Source organism: Monopterus albus, unplaced genomic scaffold, assembly GCF_001952655.1.
Source record: "Monopterus albus unplaced genomic scaffold, M_albus_1.0 scaffold403.1, whole genome shotgun sequence".
Classification (NCBI taxonomy): Eukaryota; Metazoa; Chordata; class Actinopteri; order Synbranchiformes; family Synbranchidae; genus Monopterus; species Monopterus albus.
The window spans coordinates 402,151-419,931 of NW_018128283.1; the positions used below are offsets into that span (position 1 = coordinate 402,151).

The 17,781-nt window shown below is 45.5% G+C and overlaps 4 protein-coding genes across 14 annotated transcripts in view; 3 read left to right on the plus strand and 1 right to left on the minus strand.

Annotated features, from left to right (window-relative positions):
• arid4a (AT-rich interactive domain 4A) overlaps positions 1-2,087 on the plus strand; it is a 29,433-nt gene extending 27,346 nt beyond the window's left edge. For all 6 annotated transcript variants that reach the window (XM_020586344.1, XM_020586347.1, XM_020586348.1 and 3 more), the window contains one exon: positions 32-2,087. In XM_020586344.1, coding sequence (XP_020442000.1) covers positions 32-141 — 110 coding nt within the window. In that variant the 3' untranslated portion in view covers positions 142-2,087. The remainder of the gene's footprint in view (positions 1-31) is intronic.
• Positions 2,088-3,488: 1,401 nt separating this feature from the next.
• timm9 (translocase of inner mitochondrial membrane 9 homolog) lies at positions 3,489-5,752 on the minus strand. 3 transcript variants are annotated; one of them, XM_020586339.1, is made up of 4 exons: positions 5,464-5,752; positions 4,958-5,004; positions 4,629-4,724; positions 3,489-3,954 (listed from the first exon to the last, which is right to left on the minus strand). In XM_020586339.1, exons 2-4 carry the CDS (start codon positions 4,994-4,996, stop codon positions 3,820-3,822), a joined length of 270 nt encoding a protein of 89 aa, XP_020441995.1. In that variant the 5' UTR covers positions 4,997-5,004; positions 5,464-5,752; the 3' UTR covers positions 3,489-3,819. The 3 variants fall into 3 exon arrangements, with proteins under 3 accessions (XP_020441995.1, XP_020441997.1, XP_020441998.1); XM_020586341.1 differs by lacking the exon at positions 5,464-5,752 and adding an exon at positions 5,298-5,449; XM_020586342.1 differs by lacking the exon at positions 5,464-5,752 and adding an exon at positions 5,170-5,291.
• A 1,495-nt stretch (positions 5,753-7,247) lies between these two features.
• kiaa0586 (KIAA0586 ortholog) overlaps positions 7,248-17,781 on the plus strand; it is a 36,819-nt gene continuing 26,285 nt past the window's right edge. For 2 of the 4 annotated variants that reach the window (XM_020586365.1, XM_020586368.1), the window contains exons 1-9: positions 7,248-7,873; positions 8,246-8,304; positions 9,531-9,597; positions 9,867-9,936; positions 10,406-10,628; positions 11,352-11,422; positions 11,955-12,039; positions 12,123-12,246; positions 13,409-13,526. In XM_020586365.1, coding sequence (XP_020442021.1) covers positions 7,615-7,873; positions 8,246-8,304; positions 9,531-9,597; positions 9,867-9,936; positions 10,406-10,628; positions 11,352-11,422; positions 11,955-12,039; positions 12,123-12,246; positions 13,409-13,526 — 1,076 coding nt within the window. In that variant the 5' untranslated portion in view covers positions 7,248-7,614. The remainder of the gene's footprint in view (positions 7,874-8,245; positions 8,305-9,530; positions 9,598-9,866; positions 9,937-10,405; positions 10,629-11,351; positions 11,423-11,954; positions 12,040-12,122; positions 12,247-13,408; positions 13,527-17,781) is intronic. The other 2 variants (XM_020586367.1, XM_020586366.1) reach the window with 2 other exon arrangements.
• irf2bpl (interferon regulatory factor 2 binding protein-like) overlaps positions 16,979-17,781 on the plus strand; it is a 4,679-nt gene continuing 3,876 nt past the window's right edge. The window contains 3 exon segments of the mRNA XM_020586370.1: positions 16,979-17,538; positions 17,541-17,779; position 17,781. The exon segment at position 17,781 is cut by the window's right edge and continues 3,876 nt beyond it. Coding sequence (XP_020442026.1) covers positions 17,254-17,538; positions 17,541-17,779; position 17,781 — 525 coding nt within the window. The 5' untranslated portion in view covers positions 16,979-17,253.

The window sequence follows — 17,781 nt, forward strand, 5'->3', positions numbered from 1 at the left end:
CTTTAAAAATAACCGTCTCTGTCTGTTCCAGTGTCGAACACGACGGCGTCGACCTCGACCTCGTCCGGCTCCTCCGACACAGGTATGAGCCCGTCCTCAGCCTCGCCAACTCAGAACACTGTTGCTGTGGAGTGCAGGTGATGACACGCCTACCCAGACCCCACCCACTTGCACACACGCCACCTGCTCTGCCTGCCCCCTCCAGCCACAGACAGAGACGATGGGGGAACGCCCCACCCCCTCACCTGTGGACTGAAAATTAGCTCGCCATCTGTTCAGCCACCGCAGATCACTTCCTTCCTCTGGTGCGTCCTCAGTACTTCTGCTTAGTTGACTTCAAAATAAAGGTGGTTTTTTGGGGGGTGTAGTTGGGGTCAGAGGTCAGCTGTGAAAGCAGCAGGTTCCTGAAGCAGCACCCCCCCCCCCCGAGTGTTTCTGGTCTTTTTATATGGAATCAGAGATTTTATTTTGGTAAAAGCAAAAAAAAAAAATATTTCCAAAAGTGTGTGACGTCACAGCGAGCGAAAATCAAATGTTTGTAGAAATTAAGTTTTTGGGTTATTTTGTGTAAAATAATTAAAAAGAAGCTTCTGCTGCTTGTTAATATTTATTTGGTCAGTGGACATAAAAAATGTTTCTAATGTGTGTTTGTAAAATCAGTACTGCCAGCAAGAGTGGAAGAAACTGATGAATGTTAGAAATGGTACAAAGTACTCATGGGAAGTCAGGACTGGGAGACCAGGCCAACGATACCTCCAGGAAATCTCACAGTTGAGTTGGAATTAAAAGGATTCATGTAAGAAATCGTATTGAAGCATAACTTTGAGACGTGGTCATCTTCACTTATGATTTACGGTCTCGTATTGCGACTCGCTAGATCTCGTTTCCATTTCAAAAGTCCTGATTTGGACTTGATTGTTAAATTTCTGACCTAACGTCTCATAAATGTAACTTTTGGTTTTGAACATTTATGACGGTGAAGCTCAAACAGAAACCCGTCGTGTTTCCCTCGGTGATTTAAATTAACTCTTTAATCTCTGGATTTTGAACTGAACTTGTAACTGTTTGTCTCATAGTAATCGGTGTGATTTCACATCACCGTGTTCAGGGAAACTGACTTTGTCATCATTGTGACTAAAAGTTAAATCAAATTTTTTGTTAGGATTTTGATTTTTACTTTTTACCTGGAATTCAGACATGTAATGTTTGAACTGGATTAATAATTTTGGCTTAATTGAAATTATGACGTTTCATCACAGTTCTGACTTGAGGAGTCATGATTTTAAACGTCGGATTCGATTTAGTGTTCAGAACAACGAGCTTATGATTTTATATCTGCTCATTGTCACAGTCGATGTCATAACTTTGATTTGCTACATCTAAATTATTTTATTAAATGACCTAAACATGCACGTTTGAATTGGACTCGTAATTTAGATTGAAACGTATTGTGAATTTGAAATTTGATTTATAAAGCTATCAAATTATCTTTATGTGTAACTTGTGACAGTGATTTTAAACGGGTCCACCTTATGGATCACTGAACGCTGGTGTCACAGTTTGGCTTCATGTCCTGTCTGATCTTCCCATGAGTATCTTGATTTGCATCCTTTCTGCCATGGAATCAGTTGTTGTTCTGAGCCTGGCTGAGCTGATCTTCCACATCCTGGGTCTCTGAGTTCAGCACTGACGGAGGATTTCTGCTGCACCACCACCCCCCACCCCTGCCAGACTCTTCTTCAGTGGTGTCCTCTGTATTTGTGGCAGGACGGACGGCTCCTGGACATTTCTTTTTGTACATAAAACGCTCTCGAGTAAAGAAAAGACTAAACCCACACCCTGTCCTGGAGAACTGCATTTTACACGCCTGTAAAGAATGATTTATAATATTTTTTAAGAAAAGACTTTGTACTGTTGTATTATGAGCTCCTCAGTTTGGTTCCTATGTAGTGACTTACCAGCGGTGGTGTCGAGAGCGACGACTGTAAATAGACGAACACACACTTCCTGACAACAGAAGCCATGCTGGGACTGTGCACAACAAGCAGAGCTCTGTTTCTAATAAAGTTTTAAATATGTTTCCACTCTGCAGCTGCGTCTCATTTCAGAGTCCTGGTCCAACACTAACACTGCACTCAGCTGCTCCCTGTTAACGGGCTGCTCGTCACGATTCCCTAAACAGGCGCTTTATTTTGAAGGTCCTGAGTTTCCTAGAAATAAAAGTATGTTCATGGGGAAAAGTTTTGACACAGTTCAGAGTTCGGTCGTGTTGAGTTTACGGTGGTGGAAAGTAACAAATACCTCTACTTGAAGTACATATGTGTGGTACATGTACTTCTACTCCATGTCGGAGACAAACCGTGTACTTTTTACTACACTACATGTACCTGATACCTTCAGGTCCAGAATCAGATGAATCAAACCAAACCCAGTAGAACCATCAGACTCTATTGATCCCAGTAGGAAATCCACCAGCTACCCAGCAGGATGGAAAGTACTTCCCAGTATAAGTATATAAGGTAGTTACCATCAGCTCCACCTTTACCAGCTGCAGCATTAAAGTGATGGACACAGTAATTAGTCACTATGATCCAGTATCAGAGACGTTACTGGGACACGGGCCGTTCTGCAGGACGAGTACTGGTACTCCTGGTACTTTAGGTAGATTTAGATGCTGGTACTTTTGTACTTTTATGAAAGTAACATTTTGATTTTTACTTGTAACTGGAAGTAACATTTTGATTTTTACTTGTAACAGACCATCTGTATGCTGTGATACTGCTACGTTTACTTCAGTAAAAGACCCGAGTTGTTCTTTCGCTGCTGGTCAAAAGTAGTGTTTCTCTGTATGAAGTAACAGAAAATTAAGAAGCAAGAAAAGTACAAGTACTTAAGTTAATGTACTGTGTTACCTTCCATCACTGTTCCTGAGCCCCTGAGAACTCCACATCAAATTGTGCACACAGGTTCTGGTCTTGTTAGAGCAGATCAATAAAATCAGATGCCAGATGTTTTACTGACCTCAGGTGACCCCCAGCAGATGTGTACACCACTCAGCCTGAGCTGAAACACCTGTGTGAGTATTGCAGGACCTTTAATCGTTCATCTAATGTGTAAAGTCATAGTACCTGTAACTGCAGCAGTAAACGGTACGTCGTTTCCTTCTTACATGGAGTGGAGTATCAGGTGACAGGAGTGAGAGCTATAATTTATTGGCTGTTTAGAAGAAAATCAGCTCTTCTCAGAAGTGACTTATTAGTTTTTAGGCAAAAGTTGGTTCCACGATCTGACCTGCGAGAGCTGTCTGTTGTTCATGCTCTCACATCAAAGTAAATATTTTGGGATTTTGGACCAAAAACAAACCATTTCCTGTCATCACCCTGTGCTAAAGGACATAGTGATGGGTATTGTTCTGTTTTAGAGACTACACTGATGGAAATACTCGGGTATTTACTGGTACATGTCCAGACGAACTAAGGAAGAAGACGTCAGAGATTCACGTTCTTTAATAACATTTCAACATACAGTAAAACTCAACCCACATTAAAGGACAGTTCCACAGTTTCTGTACACAACTTGAAATCTGTCTGGTCCTGTTGTTTTACACTACATCTCCCATGATGCTCAGCGGCCAAATCCTTGTTTCTGTGCAGCTCTGCAGCAGAGACTTCAGCAGCCTGATTGATACAAACAAAAGGTGCAGTTCAGAGTTTTTTTTTTTCTTCCAGCAGGGGTGAGACCAGACCTACTGGACCAGGACCATCACTGGGACCAGGACCAGCCTGCTGGGGTCATGTTTTCAGTCCATGTCGGGCCTGGTCAGCGAGGCTGTCCCAGCAGTCCAGCTTTAGCGGCCAGAGCTTCGTTCTGCTGGATGTGATACTCCTGGAACCTCATGGAGATGCGCTGGGTCATCTTGAGATACTTCTGCAGACAGGACTCGGAGCAGCTGGACTGGAACCACAGACACAGACATGGTCAGTGTTTGTCAGCACGAGCCTCTGCCAAACATCAACAGCTGTTAGAAAACATCTACGTCTGAGGAAAAGTCTGAGCTACAAGAAGCCTATGGACAGAGAAACAAAGTTTGATTCCCGGTGAACATCTTCTGCAGTTTGGGTCACAGCTGAGTGTTAACACAGACAGGAGACACATGCTGATCAGATTCAGTGTGACAAAGAGCAGAGCTGACAGGAGATTGGTCAGACAGCCAAGAGAGGATGTGACATCACATCAGCTCACTGGGTGAAACCTTTTCTCAACATCGCCCCTCATCCCCACCAACCAGTCAGTGTCTACAGTCTTCATCTCAGAGCTCAGCGGCAGTCTGATCCTGAAGGAACGGGTTTGTTGTCTGCCATCACTGTGCTGCAGCAGCAAACTGCTTCCACCCAGTCACATCCACATGGCTGCTCTTCCTGTGACAGCTCAACACCCCACAGTGAGGCCCGACACGGGCTGCTGAGCTGTCAGACAGGGTGCTTTGTCCTTTGTCCATGTTCACTGATTATCTCACAACAGACTTCAGATGTCTGAGTGTTCCTGAACACACCTGCCAGGAGACTTCATCTCACCAGGGTTTGGACTAAGACAACATAACTCACTTAGCAGATGTTACAGTGTTTTACCTCCTCTGGCTTCACGTCTCTGGTGGTGAAATCTTTGACGCAGTCCATGAAGCAGTTCTCTGTCACCTTGTTGTATGTCCCCAGAAACTCCTTAAACTGAAACAGGAAAACACAGAGTAAAAGCCAGGACAGGTGAGAGGGAACAGAGATGTCACCTGACCTTTAATACAGGTGTGGTCCTGGTGTTCAGTTTGTGCAATTTGAATGGACATGTACAACGTATCAAGTGCCATTTTAAAGGCTATAAGCTGGTGATCAATAATTATTGTTCTTTATATAGGTGATCCATGAGGTTTGGTCCCGACACAAGATTTCCACACGACTCGTACCTGTTTGATCTGGTCGGACTCGGACACCTGCAGCGCCATGACTCGGTCTGTGAAGAACAAACAGCTCACGTCAGCTACCGAACAAGACTCCGTTAAGAATGTGACACTTTCCCGTTCCCTCTCTTTTCACAGAGGTATCTGCTAATGAGACTCTGGCGTTTTTAAAGTCTATAGTTCTCATTCAAATCGGTGCCACTGTCTTCAGCTGAGACCGTGTTTCACAGTTTTGATGATTCCTGAGATGTAATCTGGTCCTACAGAGCTCGGACTGTTCAGTCGGCTGCAGTGACACCAAACCGGCCGTCACTCTCTCAGCTATATTAATGAATACAAAACCCACCGAGTCCAACCGGTGTCTCTCCCGTTTCCGCCGGATCGGTCGGCTAACAGTTCGCTTCACGTTTCCGACCTCCGGGGACTAAATACCGGGTTTTCTAAGCCGGACTCGTGAACAGCTGCTGTGCGTTGAGCTATCAGTCACAAGCTAAATGTCTGTAAATCTTTACCTGAGCTCCGTGCGTGATGTGAACACCGTCCTCAGCGGACCGAAGGACACGTGAGCGCAGAGAGGAACCGGATTCAAACGCCCTAGATTTTTAATTCAAACATCAACAAGAACCGATTTCAAATGTAATTTTTAAGATGTTAAATATAACTGTCGTGATTCAGATTCAACTAAATACAAAAGATTCGAGTGTGACTAAAGTTCGACCTCTGAAATAAAAAGTCGGTGTGCTACAGAAGAAACTGTCCGGTGTGCTACAGAAGAAACTGTCCGGTGTGCTACAAGTGTGTAACAACATAGTTCCTACGATCTACTAGTAGTTACATGATGTTTTTATTATATTTATAGTGTCAGCATAAGTTTCATGTTTTACAGCTGCTAAACTTGCACTACTGAACGTGATGTAAAATACTGTGTGTATATATGTATAAACAGTTTATAGTTAATATATTTTTATTCATCTTTTCCTTGATCTTTAACTTGCTTCTCTTATTGCTGCTGTAACGCTGATATCCTTCTCTGGGATTAATGAAGTCGTATTTTATTAACTTCTCTTTAATCAGCTGTGTTGTCCTCGTTTATTTCTTTATATCCGTCTTCTCAAGATTCTTATCAGAGCCAAGTGACAGTGTCCTGGGAGCAGGTAGTTACTTGGTTGGTTTGAGCTTCATTTAATCAGGAAACCTCATTGAGATCAAGATCTATTTTGCAAAGAGACCCGACAGCAAATTATAGAAACACTAAGACACAAATAAAAAGTTACAAATATTATTAGAATAGTAAAGGCTTAGAGTCTCTCAGAAGAACGTTTCTGCCTTCAAGCTCCGTCCAGTAGTGAGGTGTTACTGGAAACCAGCCTGTCCCAGTTGGTGTGATAAACCTTTAAAGCCAGTCTCTCCTGTGATCTGGTGTCATACAAGCTCTGAAGTCAACCAAGGTTGTTAAATATGTGTGCAGCTCGGAAAACAAGGCCTTACAGGTATGATGATGCTCATGAAGACCTCTGGAGCCGAACTGTTAAATCCTGGCCTTTCAGAAGATGAGGCCAGGGGCATATAGCTGGAAATAACTAGTCCCATTCAGCTTGTGACTTGTCACAAAACTCACAGGACTGAGTAGGAGTCATCAGGATCTTCTGTACAAAACAATGAGTATATACTCAAGTATTAATCAAGTTAAGGAAGTCATTGTCTTCCTGTGGGTTCCAGCACATGTGGGGTTACTGGGAAATGAGAAGGCACACAAACTAAATAGACAAGCAACATAAAAAATGGATATTGAAGGCAGCATTAACATGTAAATGTTTAGTATTGTGGAAAATTACTCAAGAATGGCAACAGAGGTGGGATTGTGAAATTAAGTCAAGGCATCTATATAGAATACAGAATACGGTGGGAGTAACGGGCGACAGAGGCACGGTGAGGGCCGATCAAGTAGTAATCAGTAGAATCTGAACTGGACAGTAACCGTTTGTTATAGGAAGACACCCCACAGGCTGTTGTGATCTTTGTCAAGAAGCAGAAACAATAAATCATGTCATCATTTCATGCAGGAGGTATTCGGGGGAAAGGGAAGATATGTTTCCTCCGTTTCCAGAATTGGGGTTAGTAGATATATGTTTTAAAAGTATAGCGGAATTCGAAAAGTGTGGAAGAAGGAGAAGAGTGTTAATAGATTTCTTGAGGGTAACAGGACTCATGGATTTAGGATAACGGAACGGTGACGCAGACTACGAACACAAGATGGCAATAATGCAACACCAGGATGCCAATTGCCGTAAAACACCAGTGAAGAAGAAGAAGAAGAAGAAGAAGACAGAACCAGGATGTGCTGTTTTTGTTGTTAGTAACAGGCGCTGTTTCTAGATTTGTGTCGTTTACGCTTTTAGTTTCTTTTTATATTCCTGACGTCTCTTGTTGATATAGGTGTTTAACTTTGTAAACTTCAGCTTACAGCAGTGACTCCTGTCATTCACAGAGTTTTAACGTCCGGCTGTTGTTTGTTACCGTTTTACGCCGGAGCGGGAAGTTTGAAAGTGGCTAGCTGCTGTTAGCCTGCATGCTAACGCTCAGCTGGTTAGGGCTGAAATAAAATGGCGTTAACCGGTAGGATGTTTTCTTCTCCCACCGTTGCCTCGTAGTCTATCTGGGATATGTTTGGTGGAGTCAGTCCGGATCAGTCCTCAAGCAGCCCGAACACCGGGGACGTTTTAATCCGCTCCACCCGTGTTCTCCTCTCGGACCGTAGACATGAAGCTGCACCGAGACACGGAACGGTCCAGATAACTGTCCAGAGGCTTCGGGACCCTCAGCCCGTCCAGTCCAGCGTGTCCGAGGAGCAGCGGCGGCCGAAGCCCAGACAGAAACCGGACACCGGTCCTCCTACGCAGATAGCAGCAGACTGCCAGCCCGGTGAGAGCTCCGGTAGCTCCAGACTAAATCTAAGTAAAAGAGACCGATGTGACCAGGACTTTAGAACCCCCAGTTCTCCCAGTTTGTACCCGCTCCACCTGCTCCCGGCCAGATTGTTTAGATGGTATAACCGGATGCGGTTTGAAAAAAACTTTCAGATTTGTGTAACTTTTATTATATTTATGAAAAGATGATTTGACTTCTTCTGCGTCCACACAGCCATAGACCAGGTCTAGACAGAAACCTAATTACATTTATACAAACCTGCACCTGATTAACAATTCGTTTAAGACACAGTTTCAAGTTTGTGAAATCACAGAACTCATGCCTGCTGTGTTTGGCTCCTTGGTGAGTCTCTTTGTGTTTATTAAGCAGGAATCAGGTGGATGCTGAAGAAACCGAGCAAAGAGAACCGACAGCCCACAGCGAGCGTGAGTCTGCTTCCCCTATTCCCTCAGTTGAATTTGTCACTGATGCCAGGCCTGGGTCTTCCAAAAAGTCCAGCAGCATGTACAACCCCATATCAGATAAAGTTGGGACGTGTGTAAAATTAAAACAGCGATGTGATGTGTAAATCATCTGTGTCCTGTGCTACATTGAAAACAATACAGCAGCACATTATTTGGTGTGACACCTCATCAGCTTTATTCTTTGTTCATAATAAACTCTCACTTCAATCCTGATGCTGCATTTCAGGACCAGTAATGAGGTAAAACAATGAAATGACTCCATGTGAACCAGGTGATGTCAGCAGGTGACTGCATCATGACCTGGTACAACAGTGGCGTCCAGGAAAGGCCTTTAGGAGCAAAGATAGGCCGAGGACCGCCAGTTGGCCAACATATCTGTGACAGAATCACTGAAATGTTTAAAAACAACGTTCCTCAAAGAAAGATAGGAGGGATTTGGATCCGTCACTTTGTACGGTACAGAACACCATTAAAAGATTCAAGGAGTCTGGAGGGATTTCAGTGTGTAAAGGGCCGAGCCTGAGCTGGATGACCGAGCTCTCCGATCCCTCAGACGGCACCGCATCAAGAATCATCACTCTTCTATCAGCGATATAACCACATGGGCTCAGGATGACGTTGGCTCACCTGTGTCAGCCACTACAATACGTAGTTATGTCCAGAAATGTTGCTTAAAACTATATTGTGCCAAAAGGAAGCTCTGTGTCAACAGTGTCAAAGATTAAAACTGAGGTGTCACATCAAATAATGTGCTGCTGTATTGTTTTCAGTGTGATACAGGACACAGATGGTTTACACTTCACTGTTAACTGTTCTAATTTTGATTTTACTTGCCACCTAACTCTTTCTGATTTGGGGTTGTAGCTTTATGAACAGGATCATTCCTCCCAGAGACATGTCTGTCACGTTTTCTAAAACTTAAGCTAATTGACTGAAGCTCAGGAAGAATCTGACTGAAGTGTTCAGGGAGGATGTCAGTGGAGTCCGCTCTCCAGCTGTTGAAACAGCTGTAGCTGCTTCTTTCATTGTCACCAGATCTAAAAATCTTTTGTTCCTCAGGTGGTTACAATCAGATTTAATGAGTAAACATTGTTCTTATGTTTCAGCAACAGACCAGGTGGAACATATGAAGACCTTCTTTCAGACACGATATTTATGTGATGTGTTTGTGTGTTTTCGTCCTTCAGCTTACAGCAGCACAGTCAAGCCCAAACAGGAAGCTCCCAGCTGGGGCACACATGGAGCAACACCCTGGTGAGAGAACCAGATTCATCAATTAATCAATGATCACTAGGTTATTGAAGCACTGATCGTTTTTTTTAAATGCCACTATTTCATTTCCTGGAACATAGTCTGGCATGTTTTGTTGCAGCTGACCCTGAAATCATCCAACTAAAATCATGAAAACATAAAATGTGTTTGTGTGTGGTCTCTCAGAGGTGGTTGAGGGTGTGGACTCTGAAATCAACTTAAATATCAGACAGGTGAATTGACTCCGCCTCTGCTTACATCATCACTCTCAGGTAACGACCTGCTGACATCACGTTTTTCTGCCGGAGGTCGAGGTGCTGTACTCGCTGCTCTGAAACAACGGTGAGACATTTATTTAGGGGAAAAGTCGATGGAATTTGGTGCGTTTTTAATCAGGAGAATACAGGTTTGGCATTTGGTTATATTTATACTTATATGTGCTGTAAAATATTTAATGATGTGGTTTTGACATTTGTTGTTAGACAGTGATGCTGATGATAAACTGAAGAGATGATGAACGTCCAAACACTGTCATAACACTCATGGTGTGATGTAAATGAAGAATGAGATTCAATGAATCTTTATTTTGGCTACATTGTTACCTGGTGTCAGGTGAAAACTATTTTAGTTAAAGGTACATTTAACATTTCTGAACTCTGGATCCCCTGATGCAGCTCCAACTCCACTACTCGGTTTTCACTTTTGTATGAAGTTCGACCCCTGTGGTTTTTTTTTCTTTGCTCCTGTCAAGGTGCAGATAAAGCTGAGCACCTGTGTGCACCACATGACCTGTTCTGTATTGTTCTGTCAGCTCCCACAGTGCCCCCCTCAGGAGGGAGGTTAAAGTGCAGCTGTTAGACCCAGGGCTGCTTCAGAGGAACCTACAGGAGACTCCTGGTCTGAGGACCAGTTCCCAGGATGCACTAGGTATAGTGGGGGTCCAGGAGGTGGGTCTGTCCCCTGGTTGCCATGGAGACAACAACAACGACTCAGTGGCTGCAGTTGCAGCTGTGACTGCAGCTCCTCTCATCAAGGTACTAACAGGAGTACAGGTTAGTAGAGAACTTTTACAGCTGGTGCTTCTCGGTGTGGTTTAGTCTGTGCAGAATACGACTCCCTCTGTGCATAGCAAGAGTTCAGTTTTAATTGTATAGTGCCCAATCACAACAAAGGGTGGTTTGACATTAGGGACCTGGGCCCAGATCCGAGTGCACTTGACCCTAAAGTCTGGTTCATTTTGATCAGTGTGAAGAAAAGCGTACCGAACTCGGGCACTGTGACTGAGTCGGTTTGAAGATTCATGTGTACTCGAGCATGGTCCACAGGAGAACACGCAACCGTGTTAAAACAAGGAAGCAGGTTGCTATGTGACATCATAACTGTTCGACTCTGGTCTAGGCCTTACTGTTATTATATATCGTGTGTGTGTGTGTGTGTGTCAGGTTCAGACTAACAGTCTCACTGAGACACAGGAAAGTTCTCGTGACAATGGTGAGGTAAACAGTAGGAGGTCTGTGATTGTTTTCTGCTGTTTGTGTTGACGCCGCGCTCTGCAGACTGTCCTCATTCAGACTAATGACAGGGCTGCTACTACTATTCACACATGATTTTAGTTTGTGTTTCTTAATCGTTTGGCATTGCATTAAACCTTCCCTTTGTCACTATTGTATTGTGTGTGTGTGTGTGTGTGTGTGTGTGTGTGTGTGTGTGTGTGTGTGTGTGTGTGTGTGTGTGTGTGTTTGTGTGTGTGTGTGCAGGTTCAGTCAGACATGGAGGCCCGAGTGTCTCAGCTGATCGACGGCGTCAACCAGCTCCTGCAGGCCAACAGGTATAGACACCTTTGTACTTCAACACTTCTAAGGACATTAAAGTTTAAGGGTTGTCGTCAGAAGACACAACAGTCTGAATATGGGTTTCACTCTGTGTTGGTACATGATACTGCAGCTGATGAGTGCTTTGCTATCAATTCATTGGTCAATAATTTTCTCCATTAAACTTTAAAATATTTAAAAACTCCAGTTTTCCCAAAGCTGAGTTCAGCATATTCATTTCTAGTGGGTTTGACATTTTTTCATTACAACATTCAGAGGCAGCAACATGAGGGACCTACACACAACACTACGTCAGCCTCAGCTGGATGTTGTCAGTTTTTTCCCAAAGTTGGGTTAGAGTTAACTTAGCCTGAAACCTAACCCTGTTGAGGTGGACAGCTCCCGGCTAATGCTGACTACTTCCTGTTGAGAGTCTGCCCTCTGATTGTGCAGCTGGGTTCTCTTGAAAAACGCTGCTGGTTTTGACTGTTTTAACTTCACCCTGCTGCAATATGGCGACGCTGTGACCTCACTATGCTCTCGTGTCAGGGAGGGTGGAGACAGGGGGCAAAGCCTGAGCCAGCAGACGCTGCGGCACCTGGAGACACTGCACAGCCAACAGCTGCAGCTGCAGGTAAATACACTCACCTGTTCAGGCTCTGCTGACTTATCACTCTTCTCTCTTGTTGCTCATTGGCTCTTGTCTCCTCCAAACAGAGCCAGCTGCTGGAGTCAGCCCTCAGGATAGTGACAGGCCACACCTCTGTGACCTCCACAACCTCTGGCCTCACAGCCTCTGATCAGCCAGCCCGTCTGCAGGTCACACACCTGGACACAGAAGGTAAACACACAGAAACGACCTGAGCTCCCTGTAGGTCACCAGATGTTTGTTGCAGGTTTCATGTTGATTCTGAGACACGCCAATTTTGTGTTGTGTGTGTGTGTGTTTTTTTTTTAAGCATTGTTCAGTCAGAGCAGGTCTTCACACAGTTTTATCTTTGGCCGACACGCCTGAGAAGGAGCTGGCCTGTGCACACACTGCTGGGAGACATTTCCAGCTTCTGCACTTGGACATCTTGCTGCTTTGGCTGGACACAGTGACACAGTATCACATTTAACAGATAAATTTCCTTTTACTTGCCACTCGTGACCAGCAGGTGGCAGCAGAGTCTCTCTGATGCTTGGAGGTTGTTACCATGGGAACAGACCACCTCCCCAGATCAGTGTGTTAGTGTGTTTCTGCAGGAGGAGATGGGGTTGTCATGGAAACCGGGGTGTATGTAGCAGCAGGTTATTTATAGCTTCACGGCTGCTGCTCTGCAGCATGTGTGTGTCTGTGTGTTGATGTTGCGGTAGAGTCACATCAGGGTCACACTGAATCAGATTCTGTGTTTATCTTATTTTAACTGAAGCTTCTCATTAGGGTGTGACAAGATGTTGTGCCATATGGGACATTCAGGATAAGATGACTAGTTAAAACACTTCAAAATGCACCTGCACTCTTTTGCATTTGGGAACTTTCATTTGAATAAAGGACTATTTTTTCCAGGCATATATTTCATGATTGAAGATTCCTGAAAAACTGTGTTAAAATATTGTCGTGTTCTTGTGAGCTAAGTGTATTGTCACACCCCTACTTGTCATGTGGTTGAGTGCAAAGTTGAAGCATTTTAACATTTCAATGGGTGACTTGTTCTTTAGTTTATTATGTTGGTTTGTCAGGGACCACGAACATGAAACATTACATTGGGTCATGGCGGTAGTGACAGGTTTCTGCTAGTTCTTGGTGTTTGTGTGTCATGAGAGCAGGAAGGACTGAGCAGCCCTAAGGGCTTTGTCTTTATAGGGAATATGGGATGGTGCCACCAGGACAAAGACACAGGGTGCTGCCTGTGCCCAGAGGCCTTCATCCCCTCCACTGTGTTGAACATATCCTTGTGACTGGGCTGCATCTGTCTTTACTGTCTTCTACCGGACACTGAGAACTTCTGCTCTGTTTTCAGCAGATGTTCTTGGCAGTGAGCGGCAAAGCTACTCGGCAACCAGAGCCTCTGCTGCCATGGAGACTGGCCCGGTTGCCATGGCAGCACCCCATTGTGACCGACAGCCAGAGCAAACCAGGTGAAGGGGATGGGAGGGAGAGGGTGTTCCTGTGTGTTTGAGCGTGACAGTTTTGTTAACCAGCGCCTGGACCCTGCAGACTGAGCTGCTGCCACTTTACACACAGGTGTGTTAGGATGCACCACTTTATGTGCAGTGTTTTCCAGTTAACACTTTATATGTCTGCTCAAGAGTTGCAGCCAATGAGAGGTAAGCTGTGGATAATCAGACTTTGTGCAGGTTGTGTTGTCATCAGTGTCGGACAAGTGCAAGTCAGACTAAAGGGGTCAGGTGGAGTCTCAGGTTTGCACAGTGGAGGAGGAAGAAGTGTGGTACTTAAGCAAAGTACTAGTATCAATTTCTTTTCAGTTTTATTTGTATAGCACCAAATCACAACAAAAGTCATCTCAGGACACTTTACAAACTAAGGTCCTTACTGTTATCACTATTATTACAGAGGGAAAGCCCAACAAATCCCCCTGAGCAGCACTTGGCGACGTGAACCTTTTGTGTTTAAAATGTGAGACACCAGTGAAGGGTGTCTGGTGTCACTTCCCAAAGCTTCAGATGATGTGGTCAGATTTTTTTTTTAATTCTGAAATTTTTGCTTGAAAATGGCCAAAAAGATTTTTTTTTTTAGCCGTCCAGAATATTTTGAGTCATTATATGTCGATCCAATAATCAGTTAATCGTTCAGCTGTAGCTGCACTTCACAGCTCCTCCACCCTTTCAGCCGTGATCCTGCACATCACTCCGACACAAAGCGGTAAGAGCACAGTGTCAGTGGTTGGTTTCCAACTGTCACACAAATCCTGGAAAGACCAGCGACAGTCAGGGTCTCCTCAGCTGACTTATACCTGTCTGAATCAGTGGCCTACAGATTTGACTGAGCTCATCTGAAACAGTTGGTGTGTCCGATGTGAACACTGCTGCGGGTTTCCACCTGAAATCTGACTGTGTGTGTGCACGTAGCATACTCAATTTGCATAATCAGTCAGAGAGAGCGAGAGTCAGGACGAACACGGCTGCAGCTCATCACACATTCCACAGCTTCCTCCTCTTCACTGCGTGTTTCCATAGCAACACAGATGATATCCGTCATTGGCACACTGGAGCTCACCTGTGTGTGTGGTTGGGGGGGGCTGTGCAGGTTCATGTTGTATTTTATTGTTTAACACTGAAGTGTAAAACACCGATGGTTTACATTTATTTAGCAGATGATGAGTCATGACCTCACGTTTTCTCCCAGTTAAATCAAAGCTGTCGTTCATATATTCATGTATATTACAAACCATTTTCATTCGTTGGTTTTCAGCAACACGAAGGACCCGTTGCAACACATAGCTCAGCACAAACACCAGGCTGTGTGCGTTTCCTGGAGAAGGTTTCAGACTCTTCAATGCTATTGAAAATCTGGTAACACAGACGCTGGGTTTTGCAGCTAATTTTCTGAAAACCCTCCTCATAATTTTCTACAAACCAGCTGGTGAATATTTCCTCCTGTAATTATTTTGTGCATGAAATGTCAAAGTGGTTTATAGTTTCCCTCAGTTCTTGAATATTTTGTCACAAGCAGGTTGATTTTATTGTGACGGGAGGCACAGAGAAACACAATCGTCACAGTGGAAGAGCAGGAACCTGCAGAGATCAGGGGCACGTTGATTTTCTGTCAGTGATCCTCTTTTGTGTTTGAAATGTGGTGAAAACCTGAGGAACATGCTTCAACTGATGCCACAAATAGAAAGTAGACTAAGCACAGACACACAAAGAGGAGGAAACGGCAGGGCTGTGCTCAGAGAGAGAGAGAGAGAAAGAGGAGAAACCTGCCTGGCAACACATACACACAGTTCTCTTCACGTACAGTCCACCTTTTAGATTTCACCTTAATCTGCTCTGAGGTTATCAGACATGCCATTGACAGGGTTTCCATCCACTTGTGGTGCAGACTCCAGCTGAATGTAGAGAAAATCAAAACCAAAAATGACTTAATGAACATTTTTGTTCAGTGGCGTCACATGAACGTGAGCAGACTGACAGAGATAAACAGCAGGTTGAGCCCCTTCTCTGGTCGCTGCAGGACAAGATGAGGTGACTCACGGAGCTGGAGTTGGAGCTCAGACAGTGGAAAACCTGGAGGAGATTTGAAGCTTCATATGAGGAAGGTCACAGCCTCCTCATCGGCCCACACACGACGTCAGTGTCGGTTCACTGCACTGTGACAGTTAGGTTTTATTGATACCCTAACTTTCCACTCAGCTGAGTGTACAACCTTTTTTTTTTATTTCCGGTCGTATGCACAAACTGAAGCAGGTGGATGAAACGGCTGGCGTCACTTTGCTTGGTTGTTTCAGCTCGTCACTGACCCTCGGATGGTTCCACTGGGTGAAATACTTGTACATGTCGTGATTTGGAGAATTCAACCCACAGGCAGATGGATGGATTTTAGAGCTGCAACGATCAGTCGATGAATTGATCACCAGAAAAACACAGAAAATATCAAATTCACAGGTTAAAAACTTTCAAATGCAGATGCACGAGACAGCGGCTGTGGGAGAAGCGCTCGGGTCCTATACGGACGTAAAAGTAGCCACATCACAGTGTAAACATACTGATACATGTAAAAGTCCTGCAGCCGACATGTTACTGAAGTGAAAGTACAAATGTACTGGCATAAAAATCTACCTGAAGTACCAGCAGTACCAGTACTCGTCCTGCAGAACGGCCCGTGTCCCAGTAACGTCTCTGATACTGGATCATAGTGACTAATTACTGTGTCCATCACTTTAATGCTGCAGCTGGTAAAGGTGGAGCTGATGGTAACTACCTTATATACTTATACTGGGAAGTACTTTCCATCCTGCTGGGTAGCTGGTGGATTTCCTACTGGGATCAATAGAGTCTGATGGTTCTACTGGGTTTGGTTTGATTCATCTGGTTCTGGGCCTGAAGTTATCAGGTACATGTAGTGTAGTAAAAAGTACACGGTCTGTCTCTGACATGGAGTCACAGGATGTGGAGGTGGAACATGTGTTTATGTACTCTGCACCTCCGTGAGGCAGTGTGTGAAAGCTGCACATGAACAGTGTCTGTCATGTCACTGTAAATCAGAGTAGAGTCCAGCAGGTGAGCGTTCAGTCTGTGGAGGCGGACGCAGTTTTTCCTTTTCTGTCTGAGGTTTTTGTCTGGAAATCCGCCTTGTGAACCCTGATCCAGACCCTGGTCTGCAACAACCCAGCATTGTTTTGGTCCTGACTGCACTGCTAGGGGGCCGGTCTGCGGTGGTTTCGGGGCAGAAATGGAGCTTATAGTACTTTTGGTTTTTATTTTCCTCTTCACGTCGATGTTCAGGGTGGGGCCTGCAGCAGTAATGGTCAGACTGGGGGAGGACGGAAGGGGGAGGACAAGTGTTATCTCAGGCTCGGAGGAGCTGCGTTAGCGGAGGCAGTGACGTCACTTACTCCACCAGGTGGCATTCCGGGGGGGGTGGGGGGGGATCCAAATTCCTCCGCTGGTCTGGCACTGAGGCGTGCAAGGAGAAAGCGCAGAGCACCACCTCCTCGGTCTCTGCAGCACAGCGCGGAGCTCCAGCAGCAGCAGCAGCAGCAGCAGGAGGAGGAGGAGGAGCGGGAACAATAACCTGAGAGCAGGAGTCGCTGCACTCCGTCTGTGCGCCCTCCTCTCTGGGGATAATTCTACCGGACGAACAGAGCTGGTGTGAGCAGCTCCGCAGAGGAGACCGGGAGGGAAGATGTCCTCCCCGCAGGTCTCCTCGTCCCGCAGACAGTCATGTTATCTGTGTGACCTGCCCCGCATGCCCTGGGCCATGATCTGGGACTTCACCGAGCCCGTGTGCCGGGGCTGCGTCAACTACGAGGGCGCGGACCGGATCGAGTTCGTCATCGAAACTGCTCGCCACCTGAAGCGGGCACACGGCTTCCAGGAGAGCAGATCCCCCGCCGGCGGTCCGCCGCCCCCGCTGCAGCAGCAGCCCACGGTGGCGAAGAGCCAGGCGCTATTACTGACCGGGAAGGAGCCGGTGGGGTCACCCACCACCAACAGGCTGACGGGCAGGGGAAGTCTCAGCAGCCTGGCTTGGACCGGTACACGCTCGGGGCAGACAGCCGGGCTCGGTTTGACTACAGCGGGCACAGCAGCAGGCTGCCTAACGGACTCGGTGGACCGAATGGGTTTAAATCGGACGACGGACCGCCTGAGCTGAACCGACAGAGTCCGAACTCGAGGAGCAGGAATCACGGCGGGGCGGTGTGGGGACACG